This window comes from Microtus oregoni, unplaced genomic scaffold (genome assembly GCF_018167655.1).
Source record: "Microtus oregoni isolate MIOR12 unplaced genomic scaffold, Mior012 000027F_ref0000203, whole genome shotgun sequence".
NCBI lineage: Eukaryota > Metazoa > Chordata > Mammalia > Rodentia > Cricetidae > Microtus > Microtus oregoni.
This window is the reverse complement of record NW_024543086.1, coordinates 32,486,182-32,498,831: the sequence shown is the minus strand read 5'-3', so window position 1 is coordinate 32,498,831 and position 12,650 is coordinate 32,486,182. Positions and strand designations below refer to the sequence as shown.

Below are 12,650 nucleotides of genomic sequence, written 5' to 3'. Positions count from 1 at the left end.
GTATCAATTTTCACATGCACATATCTCAATTTTCCAAACTCAGTAATGTGAGTTACATCCATTTGCCATATATGGTTAGGAAGCAGTCCTGGGGATTTACCCCCAAATGAGGCACAGGTAGATATTGTGGACATCTTTCACATCACTTAAAAATTTGTCAAGCAGCCTCTCTGGTCAGCTTAAATTGTTTTCTTAAACTTAAGCTGTTTTGATGGTGCAAAGCATGTGACTGCAGTGCAAGTTCAACCTGAGATCCAGCAATTATTTTTGTATTTTTTAATTTTATTTATTAAAGATTTCTGCCTCCTCCCCGCCACCACCTCCCATTTCCCTCCCCCAATAAAGTCCCCCTCCATCATCAGCCCGAAGAGCAATCAGGATTCCCTGCCCTGTGGGAAGTCCAAGGACCACCCACCTCCATCCAGGTCTAGTAAGGTGAGCATCCAAACTGCCTAGGCTCCCACAAAGCCAGTAAGTGCAGTAGAATCAAAAACCCATTGCTATTGTTCTTGAGTTCTCAGTAGTCCTCATTGTCCGCTATGTTCAGCGAGTCTGGTTTTATCCCATGCTTTTTCAGACCCAGGCCAGCTGGCCTTGGTGAGTTCCTGACAGAACATCCCCATTGTCTCAGTGTGTGGGTGTACCCCTCGCGGTCCTGAGTTCCTTGCTCGTGCTCTCTCTCCTTCTGCTCCTGATTTGGACCTTGAGATTTCAGTCCGGTGCTCCAGTGTGGGTCTCTGTCTCTGTCTCCTTTCATCGCCTGATGAAGGTTAATATTCAGGAGGATGCCTATATGTTTTTCTTTGGGTTCACCTTCTTATTTAGCTTCTCTAGGATCACGAATTATAAGCTCAATGTCCTTTATTTATGGCTAGAAACCAAATATGAGTGAGTACATCCCATGTTCCTCTTTTTGGGTCTGGCTTACCTCACTCAGGATAGTGTTTTCTATTTCCATCCATTTGCATGCAAAATTCAAGAGGTCATTGTTTTTTACTGCTGAGTAGTACTCTAATATGTATATATTCCATACTTTCTTCATCCATTCTTCCATTGAAGGGCATCTAGGTTGTTTCCAGGTTCTGGCTATTACAAACAATGCTGTTATGAACATAGTAGAGCATATACTTTTGTTGTATGATAAGGCCTCTCTTGGGTATATTCCCAAGAGTGGTATTGCTGGGTTCAGGGGTAGGTTGATCCCGAATTCCCTGAGAAACCGAAACACTGATTTCCACAGTGGTTGCACAAGTTTGCATTCCCACCAGCAATGGATGAGTATACCCCTTTCTCCACAACCTCTCCAGCAAAGGCTATCATTGGTGTTTTTATTTTAGCTATTCTGACAGGTGTAAGATGGTATCTTAAAGTTGTCTTGATTTGCATTTCCCTGATCGCTAAGGAGGTTGAGCATGACCGTAAGTGTCTTTTGGCCATTTGAACTTCTTCTGTTGAGAATTCTCTGTTCAGCTCAGTGCCCCATTTTTTAATTGGGTTGATTAGCCTTTTACAGACTAGTTTCTTGAGTTCTTTATATATTTTGGAGATCAGACCTTTGTCAGTTGCGGGGTTGGTGAAGATCTTCTCCCAGTCAATGGGTTGCCTTTTTGTCTTAGTGACAGTGTCCTTTAGCAATTATTTTTGTATGTTCGTCAGCTAGAGCATTACCTTCAGCTAATGGACCAGGAGACTTTAATGTGCTCTGATATGTCCCACAAAACATGTTAACTTTCTACATTGTATGACTTTCTGAATCTGTTGAAGCAATATCTTAACTTGTTCATTACTAGTTTCTCTATATGATATAGTTTCCAAGATTTGTAATGTCTCATACATATACCGGCTATCAGTATATAAATTAAAAGCCTTATTATCAAAATTTTTAAATATCAGAACCACAGCCCGCAGTTCAACTATTTGAGCTGAAGCTGGTTCTGTCTGTACCACGTGTCCTTTGCCATTGACAACATAAGCAGCTTTTCCATTAGATGAGCCATCAGTGAAAATCAACAAAACATCCTTTAAGGGATTCTTTGCTATTATTTTAGGAAAAATGAATGAATGCTGTTGAGTAAAATTCTTAAGATCAGTTTTTGACACTGAATAAAGTGTAAAGGGATTCAAAAATACATCTGGAACCTAAGCATGTATGCAGCATCTTTTTCTTTTTCTTTTTCAAGACAGCGTTTGTCTGTAGCTTTGGGACCTGTTCCACTAGCTTTTATAGACCATGCTAGCCTCGAACTCACAGAGATTTGCCTGTCTGGGAATAAAGGCGTGTACCATCACCACCTGCTGCATGTATCATTTCCATATAGAACTTGCTGTTGGCTATTATTATGTTTACGTATATACTGTGTATTTGCTGCAACATATACTTCATAGGATCATGTGTTTGAATATTTGTTCTCCAGCTGATGGTGCTATTGTGGACAACTTTGGAACCTTTATTACTTGGTGCCTTGCAGAAGGAAGAGGATCACTGGATCAAGATTTGGGGGCTTGATAACCTACTCACCTCCTGCCCACTCTCTTTGAAGAACCACACTTAATGCCATGCTTCTGTACATGGACAATAAGCCAAAACAAACAAACAAAACCCCTTTCTCCCTAAGGCTGTTTCTTGTCAGGTATTTGGTCACAACAATGAAAAAGGAACCAATACAGAAAACCGGTACCAATAAGTGGGTCACAGAGCTATAATAAACATGAGCAACCTTAACTTTTATTTGCTATGTAATTATATTCAAAATTTTATATTAGTAGAAAAGATATGACAAATGCTATTTTGTTAAAAAGGTTTCACATTTTAAAAAATCTATAAGACCCAAAGCATTGGGCCAACAACAATAATTGTGTTTTTTGTAAAAGAGCAATTTTATGTGGTGGGGAAAGAAGTTAATGGAATCTCATTTGAAAACAAAACATACTTGAGTTAATCAACTCTGAAAAATAAAACCAGAACTCAAAGTGTTCCACATAGGGAGTAAATAATATAAATGTTTTAATATGTATATTTGATTTTCCATAATTGGAGTTCTTCATATTTAGGTAAATGAAATAACCCAAACTCAAGGTTATTCTTTTTTCTTTTAATAAACAATTTATGTAACATGAAAAGAAATTTATTACAAGCTTTCTTTTGGTAGACATGCACTCCTAAATTAAAATAATGATATATCTGGAATATGTAAGATAATGTAAACTTTCTATGAAATTTCTAGCCATGTGATTAAAAAGCAATTTTAATCTTTTTTTTTTTTGTCTGCATTAAATGTTCTGCTATCCTGAGGTACATTCCTTTGTATCTGGAAGAGAGCCTCCAGTAAAGTCTGTCCCTATCAAAGGCCAGTCATCATCATCTTTAACTTCCTCATAGGACTGTTATCACGCCCCTTTCACATGTCAGTATGCTAGCAGAAAGACAAGCATATTTAGCAGAGGACAAATTCATGGATCCTGTAAGGAAAGAGAATCAAGATAGCAATCTTCTTTGATGTGGAAATAGCAAATGCAATAGAGAAAAAAATAGTCAAAAGTCCAAATAATTTATAAAAACAGAAGCCAGATTTGTATTCTACACCAGTGCAGCCTTGTTTGAAAACCTCTGCTCTTGGAGTAAAGATTTGACAACTAGAGTGATTTATTTATTTATTTATTTATTTATTTATTTTTTTGGTTTTTAGAGACAGGGTTTCTCTGTGGTTTTGGAGCCTGTCCTGGAACTAGCTCTTGTAGACCAGGCTGGTCTCAACTAGAGTGATTTATCAGTAAAGCCATGTCAACACAATTAGAAGTCATCAAGACTGGACTACTGCCTGAAGGGCAGCACCTATATAATAAAGATGAAACATAAAGATGGCTTATCACAACCTCTTTGAAGCTTAAATCCTACTATCTTCTTTCTCTTGTGGTCTATACTATGATAACCAAAAAAAAAAAAAAAAAAAAACCTGCAAGACCCTCAAAATTTAGAATGCTGTATTATGTGGCAATCTAAAACATTCCAAACAATGAAATAGTTTAACTTACTTGAAATGCGTAGAAGTGTTTCCAAAGGCTGAGTAAAGTCCGTTATGTGGTGTGTGATGCAGATAGAGTGCATTCTGACATTATGCCTCATTACAATATTTTAAAAAATTGTTTTTGAGATAAGGTTTCTCTGTAACAGCCCTAGCCATGCTGGAACTAGCTATGTAAACCAGGCTGGCCTTGCGAGTGCTGGGATTAAAGGCATGAGCCACCACCGCCCAGTTACAATATTTTTAAATTAAAAGTTCCCTACAGAAACACTATGTGTAAGCATAGGTAAGATAATCCCAGGTTTGTTTTGTGGAACCTTTTGAAAGAGCTAATGTCTTCAGGGTGAAGTTTTCCTTCTAGTATCTTCTGTAGAGCTGTATTTGTAGACAGATAATATTTATGTTTGGCTTTGTCACAGATGCTTTTCTCCCTCTATCTATTGTGATTGATAGTTTTGTGGTGTATGGTAGTAGTCTGGGCTGTCATCTATGTCTCTTAGAGTTTGTAGAACATTCATCCAGGCCCTTCTGGCTTTTCAAGTCTCCTTTAAAAAGTCAGGTATTGTTCTAATAGATCTGGTTTTATATGTTACTTGGTCTTTTCTCCTTACAGCTTTTAATATTCTTTCTTGTTCTGTATTCTGTACATTTAGTTTTTTTATTCTCATGTATCATGGAGAATTTCTTTTATGGTCACATTGTAACCACTCTCAGAAAGGAGAGAATGAGCATGTGACTAGAATATAAAGCCTCAATACTTTCTCCCAGTAACCCACTTCCCTCAATAAACTCAGCCTCCTAAAGTTCCACAGCTTTCCCAAATTACACCACCAGCTCTGGGACCCATTGCTCAAACATGTGAGCTTATAAGGGGCATTCAATTCATGTTATGGAAGAGGCTAATATTAGTACCCCAGCCTTTTTTGCTGGTGGAATACATATGATATAAATCTTTGTAGCCTCATATTCAGGGAATTTTCTAGAAGACGCCAATGAGAAGCAGGTAAAATAATAGTAGCCATTTTTGGTTACTCCTAGGTGTTCCCTACTTACTTCTGTATGGCACTGGATATATAACGTTTGTGTCTGTCTTTCTTCAGGAGGTTGTGCGGTTCCTTGACACCAAGCATCCAGACCACTATCAAGTCTACAATCTCTGCAGTATGTATACGGCTCACTTTTCTGTTTCTGTGGATAGAGAACAGATTAGTTTTGCTGACTCTTTTCCTACGTTTTATTTATTTGTAAGTATTTAGTGGCAGAGAGTCAGAGCAAAACTTCCCATCTGGTTGGCTTCATGTTGTAGGAACATTAGCTCACCAAGCACAAAGCACCCTGGGAGGGAGGCAGAGGTGAGCCTAGAAGGGCGGAACAGGCAGAGCCAAGATGAACCATGCTAAAGGATGTCTGTTCTTAAGTTCAGAAAATCTTTAGTTCCTTCTAGGTTATGGTAAAGGTGTAAACATTAGCAAGTCTGCACTCTAACCTACATGAAATAGTTCGTTATAAAGAGAGAGCCCTGGGTAAGACAAAAACAAAAAGGCAACCCTTTGGAAATATTTGTTTTGTTTATTTTATTTTTTTTAGTTGTTGCAAAAAAAAAAAAAATTCCGCCTCCTCCCCGTTTCCCATTTCTCTCCCCCTCCTCGCACACATCGCCCCCTTCCCCCACTCCCCTCCCCTTCTCCCCCTCCCCCTCAACCCCTTTGGAAATAGTATACCTCAGTTTACCGCCCTATCCCTGGTGATTTGTTCAATGCCTGTAAATTAATGACCATTTTCAGGAGCCAACATCTCCACCAGCTATATTTGTCTCTGTTCTGTGGTTTCTAACACCCACCACAATGTGCTGAGAAGGCACTAGAAAGCTAAAGTTGAAGCCGCCTTTACAACTTGAGTTTAGTGTCTGAGATGAAATATCACCAAACTTTTTTTCTTTTTTGCAACTCTGAAAAGATTGTTTTTAGAACAAACAGAAGACGACTCTTGAAGATAGATAAGAAATTTTCTATTTGAGACTTTAAATCCATTTATAATTTTGTTTGCTATGTGACCAGGCATAGATGTATGACATGTATTATTTATTTTAGGCGAGAGAGCTTATGACCCTAAGCACTTCCACTACAGGGTCCGCAGAATTATGATTGATGATCACAATGTCCCCTTGCTTGAGTAAGTTTTACTCCATGTTGACTACCAGAAAAGGGCTAAACACCTTGGGTTCAGTGTTTTCAAAAAATGATTGTTTTGGCAAATTTTTAATTGAATGAAAAATCTCATTTTTGAATTCAGGGAAATGCTGTTGTTCTCGAAGGAAGTGAATGATTGGCTGGCTCAACATCCTGAAAATGTTGTGGCCATTCACTGTAAGGGAGGAAAAGGTAACACTGCCTTTCTTTCATTTCCTTTTTTGAAAAGAAACATGCATGAGAACTACTGTTGTTAATCATATTAATCATTAACACTAAAATACTGGCTTCAAAACAGACGGAATGCAAGAAGAAAGGGAAGGAAATAGTGGAAGGGAAGAAAGGACGAGAGGGAAGGAAAGGAGTTAAAGAAGGTTGGGAATATTTTCCCCTGCTTACTAAATCTTTGGATTATTTTACCCTTAACTTGACAATGTAAGTCTGTTAAAATACCAATGATGTTTTATCTTTAGAATAGAATAACACATTATTTAAGGCTATTTTTCTGTTTAACTGGCATATTATATATATTTATGATATGCATTATATGTTTGTAGTTATATTTACTGTGGAGTGGCTGAATGCAACTAATTAACATATGTATCACTTTATCATACTTATTTTATTGTGATTAACATGCTTTTCCCTGACGGCTGGTGATGGTGAGCATTTTTATATAACTTGAACACATGTATGTTTTCTTTTGGAAATACCCTTGAACTCTTCCTTTGTGTTGGGTTTATTATTATTGCTGTTATTTGTTTAGAAAGGTTTTTGTGTCTTGCTTTGGAATTGTTTGTTTGTTTCTTTTCCTTGAGACAAAGTTTGTATAACTTTGTCCACAACCCTTGAACTACCTATGTATTCCAGGCAGGCCTCCAACTCATGATCCTCCTGTTTCCTTCCAAATATTGAGATCACAGGCATGATTCCTAACCATGTTGCTGGTTTATTTTAGAAAAGATGTACTCTTCTTTTATTTAATTTTATTTAAAAAAAAGAAAACAAGCCGCCTTCTTTCATTTTACATGCCAATCCCAGTTCCCACTCCCTCCCCTCCTATTCCTTCCGTCTTTCCCACCCTCCTCCACTCCTCAGAGAGAATAAGGCACTCTCTCTCCTTACCATAACTAGGCTGAGCTAGGTATCCATCCAAAGAGAATGGGTTCCAAAAAGTCAATACTAGCAGTAAGGATGTGCTGTTAAATAGCAGAGTATTAAACAGTATCAAACAACCTCCTAATGATTTATTGTTTTACCCATTTTAGTGCATCTCTTAGCCATCATCAGAGAAGACTCCTTATGCTATAGTTGGTGGTTAATATAGAGAATCATGGATATCACACTCTCCCTTCCCAGGGCGCAGGGATCAGTGTAGAAGAGGGAAGGGAAAGACTGTAAGAGTCAGGGGCAGTGGACAGCTCTAAGGAAATAGACAAAATCCCAGAATAGAGATGGGAGGTTCTATTCTCCTTTCCCTGTCCTACCACAAACGTTCACATTTCCCCTCCCCACTCTACTTTAAACTCATGGCCTCAATTGTTATTACATGCAGATGTGTATGTGTATATACATATGTGTTCCCAAATATAACCTGTTGAGTCCATAGAATGTTGCTTGCATGTATGTGTGTTCTGCCCGGGGAGATCCTGCTCTTCTGCTCTGAGCTTTGTATATGGTTGAGGCCTTGTGGGCTTTTCTGTCCAGTTTGCCATGTTCATTGGTATTCTTTGTTCAGCTCACATCTGGGCACTGATGTTGGTAAGACTTTATGGGTATAGCTTCTGATGTTACTAGGAGACATTCCCATACAAAACCCCTGTTCCTCTGGTTCTTACAATCTTTCTATCCCCTCTTCAACAGTGTGCACTGAGCCTTAGGTATGGGACTCTTTTGTCTCCACAATTCTGTATTTTGATTGGCTATACTTTTCTGTAATGACATCTTGTAAAGCAGAATTTTTATCTTATTGTTAAGTAAAATCAATTGATAAATTTTTAAAAAGATGAGCTGGGAAGAGAGCTCAGTCACTGAAACACTTTTCATGTAAACACAATGACCTGAATTTTGATCTTAGAAATATATTCCAAACCCAGCGTGCATGTAGGCAGCATGTGCTAGACAGACAGATGTGCTCGACTTGATAATGAGCTAGCGTAGCAAATCAGTGATCTTCAGCACCTTTAAGTCCTTATTTTAAATAATAAGGCACAGAACAATAGAGGACGAGATCCTCTGTGCCCACATGCACAAGTACCCACACATTTTCATACACACACACCACCCCACATACCCCCACACACTCACATATACACTGCATAGACACATACACACATATTCACACAAACCACATACACTCTCTCATCCCATACACATACCGCACACATATACACACAGCACTCACACACCACATGCACTCACATACAACACACATACACACAGCATACACACACTCACACACACCCTACACACCACACACATACATACACACACTCAAATACCACAAACACATACACACACACCACATAGACATTGCTCACACACCACATACACAGCTGTCACAAAATCAACCAAGTGCTCTCTGAACAAATTTCCTAGGACTCCAAGCCCTTCTCAGTTTCCTAGTTGGTGGAGATAACTCACACAAATCAGTATAGAAAAGATGATCTCAGAGAGGTCTAAACAGTCACTTAACCCTAAACAGTGGAGACAGTGAATATTGGTGGCTATCAGTGAGCTGAACCCTGTAGGCTCCTCCAAAACTAAAACATTTAGCAAATTAATAACCTCCAGCCAAAGTACTTTTCCAGATAACTGGGCCCAGCATGGAGCCTATTCATCTTCACCAAAACCCAAACTCAAATCCCTTTTTATTCACACGACAAAGCAATCAATCAACGCTACCATTGCTGTATACGAAAGCACTACCTAGCCACTGCTCGGATGTCCCTGGAGTGCTAGCCATTAACTCAGCTAGCCCCTAGCAGTAGTCGAGCTGACACACTTCAAATGGTGCATTACAATGAGATATTTAACGAGATACTCTCCATCCCTGAAGTAGACGGCAGTGACTCTTGGGGTCAGGGTCTTTCTCTTTGATGACTCTGCCATACTGCTACTGTTTTTGAGGATCCTGCCATTTACCATTCCACTGAAGACCCAAGGTACAGAAATTGGCACAAGGAAGCAGGTTTGTGCAAAGTCTTCCTTGAAGAGGGCAAAATTGAATATCTGACTCAAATCTTTATCTCAACTTCCAAGACAAATGAGACATTTGTGCAAGAAAATAGTGTGTGTGTATATGTGCGTGTGTGTGCGCGCACGCGTGTGTGTGTGTGTGTGTGTGTGTGTGTGTGTGTGTGTAAATTCTGGGCCATTAGCATCAGAGCTGGAATGACTTTGAGAGCAGTCTGGACTGCATGAGTCTGCGGGTAATTTTAATTAATTAAGAACTTTTAAATGGAAAGAATAATGGGCATTGCAAATGCTAGATGGTATTGTGGGTGTTTTGTTTCTATCGATTACAAAAGCCAGTCTGTAAGCAGTGCTTTAGTCTTGGGTTTCCAGCAGAGTTGATTGTCTTTGCCATACAGCAATGCCAGCATTGAGACTGAAGAAAAGTCCACAGCAACCATGTAGCATGTCCACAGTAAAACACTGAATTCCGAGTGCTTCCAGAGCAGTGATTTGGGCTAAACTAAAATATTTGGGACAAGCACATTTACTTATGCAAAATGCATTTTTGGTATTTCTGCTTTAGTGTCAGAAATTGACCTTGCGGTTTCTTCCTCAATTGTCTTTCTTCTTAAAATGTATTCTGTATTAAATATATGCTCTCTCTCTCTTTCTCTGTGTGTGTGTGTACATGTGTGTGTGTGTAAGTGTATGTGTGTACATGTGTGTGTATGTGTGTGTACATGTGTGTGTAAGTGTATGTGTGTGTACATGTGTGTACGTGTGTGTGTGTGTGTGTGTGTGTGTGTGTACATGTATGGTGCATGTGGAAGTCAGAGGATGATTTGGGGGCCTTGATTCTCCCCTGTGGTTCTGGGAATTGAACTTAGGTTGTCAGCTTGTGCAACCTTTATGCTACCATCAGTAGCCTTTAAGTCACTGCCCACTTGGGTGTGGACTCTTAAACTATTTATGCCAATGTAAAGAGTGTGTCAGGCCTCTTTTCTGGCTGCAGGATTGTGACCTGTGAATATACCCCAAAATAAATAATCCTCTATTATTCTCAATTCTGAGCTAGTGTGGGATTTCTTTTAAGTGTCCTTCTTCACCTTTATCCACTGAACCATTTTGCTGGCCCTCAACCTTATTTTTGAGACAGGGTCTCTCACTAGCTAACTGTTTTGGTTACTCTGGCACTGGCCAACAGACCTCTGGATGCTGACTCCACCCAGTGCTGGCGTCAAGGTTGATGCTAACATGACAGACAGCTTTTTACATGGCTTCTGCGATCTGCATTCCAACCCTGAGTCTTTTCTTATCAAGAATTAAGCCATCTTCCCAGGTCTATGGAATGCGTTCTTAAGTTGAGCACTACTGTGAACAATGATTCTTTAAATAGCCTTCTTTTCTTTCTAGGAAGAACAGGAACCATGGTGTGTGCCTGCCTCATTGCCAGTGAAGTCGTTTTAAAGGCAAAGGTATGAAGAGGCATCTGCTGTGCTGTGGACTGAATGTACTTACTCTGGAGCATCACTGTGTTCTGATGATTCGTTGAGCCATGGCTCATAGAAGTTAAACTGGAGAGATGTTTTTCAGAAACATGTGGCTTTGGTGCTCCCTTGTTTATTAACTGGTAATTGACCTGTCTCTTGCACTGGGCCAGGAGTAGGCTGAGGTCAAAGAGACAATTTTGGGAAAGCACAACATTTCAGTAAACATCTCTCCTTAGGCAAAGTCCGTGTGTTGGAGATATCTGACCTCACTAGCAATGTCTGAGGAGACAAGCTGTGCTCTTTCCAGATACTTAAAAAGACATTTTTTTCTTTTTACATTTATCTGTGTGTGTGTGTGTGTGTGTGTGTGTGTGTGCGTGTTGGTTCTCTTTTTCCACTGTGTGGGTTCTGAACTTCAAACTCAAGTCATCAGTTTTGGCAGCAAGCTGCTTTACCTGCTGAACCATCTTGCTTGTCCTGTTTTCACATTTTGAAACAGAAGTCTGTCATTTGCCTTCAGGGGCTTGCTGGGAGTTTAGCACATACAAGCTCTGTTTATCTCTCCTGTAGTCTGTAGAGGAGGATCTTTGACTTATAAACATAGCAACTTTCAGAATCCCACCACCCTTTCTGTTTTTATAATCGACACACAGGTTTTGAAAATGAGTGTTTTATCCTGATTTTCTGTAGTCCCTGGAGTCTGTGGGTGATGTCATGCCTGCCCTAGGACTATATCAGTTGGTTTAGTGCCTGGGGGCCAAGGGAATAGGTGAAAGGAAAAACAAAGTTGTCCGGAGACACTGTGTTTTAAATTACAAATCAATAATTAATGAATGATAAAATCAACTTAATGGAGGGCTAGGGAGATGGTTCAGTTGGTAAAGGGCCTGTTGTACAAGCATAAGGACCTGAGTTCAGAACCCTAGCACCCACATAAAAACGTGGTAGCATGTGCCTGTCCGTAAGTCCATGATGGATGGGGAGGGAACTAGAGAGAGGTGGTCACTGGAGCTCACTGGACATCTCCACTGGAGAGAGTGGGGAGATGGACCTGTGGGTGAAGACCAGAGCTGAGATTCCTAGCACCTATGTGAAAAGCCATGCACACACTGAGTATGTGTGCTCCTGTAACTTCAACACAGGAGGGTCTGCAGAAGTGCTTGCTGGCTTGCCAATCTAGTTGAATGAGTGAGCTCCAGGTTTAGTGGAACCCTGAATTAACCTACCTGCTTCCCTGACTGGTGTGTGGCTCAATTTCCTTGTTTCTAAAATGGAAGGTAGAAGGGTTGGACCAGATGCTCTAGCCTTTCCATGTGTTTATGAGTCTTCAGTCAAAAGACGTCCCTAATGCGGCTTGCTATCTGGGCTGTTTGGCACAGCCTCTACCCAGAGACTGCCAGCTTAAGGAAGTCAGACTCCAGGAATCCCTGGATTAGGAAACATAGAGTGCAGCTGAACCATCACTGTGTCGTCCTCTTTCCTGTAGGAAAGTCTTTACTTTTTCGGGGAGCGGCGAACAGATAAAACCACCAGCTCTAAGTTTCAAGGAATAGAGACCCCTTCTCAGGTAAAATCTCTGTTTTGGGAGTTCTACGGGAGGGCAAGAGGCCTCAACATTGTCATTAGCTTCATGTCCCACCCTCCAAGTCTGATGAGCAGTTGTTGACAGTGCTCAGGTGCCCTGGGCCAGGCTGAGAGCCCCACCTCAGATGCCAGATCTGTGGTCTACCCAGAACGTTCTACTTCACATTTTGTTTCTTGATTTCTCAGAG

General features: G+C 40.1%; 1 protein-coding gene across 1 annotated transcript in view; it reads left to right on the top strand.

Moving 5' to 3' along the window:
* LOC121463651 (phosphatidylinositol 3,4,5-trisphosphate 3-phosphatase TPTE2-like) overlaps positions 1-12,650 on the top strand; it is a 79,480-nt gene that overhangs the window by 51,118 nt on the left and 15,712 nt on the right. The window contains exons 10-14 of the mRNA XM_041675964.1: positions 5,123-5,183; positions 6,113-6,194; positions 6,315-6,403; positions 10,802-10,863; positions 12,365-12,445. Of these exons, the coding sequence (XP_041531898.1) occupies positions 5,123-5,183; positions 6,113-6,194; positions 6,315-6,403; positions 10,802-10,863; positions 12,365-12,445 (375 nt within the window). The remainder of the gene's footprint in view (positions 1-5,122; positions 5,184-6,112; positions 6,195-6,314; positions 6,404-10,801; positions 10,864-12,364; positions 12,446-12,650) is intronic.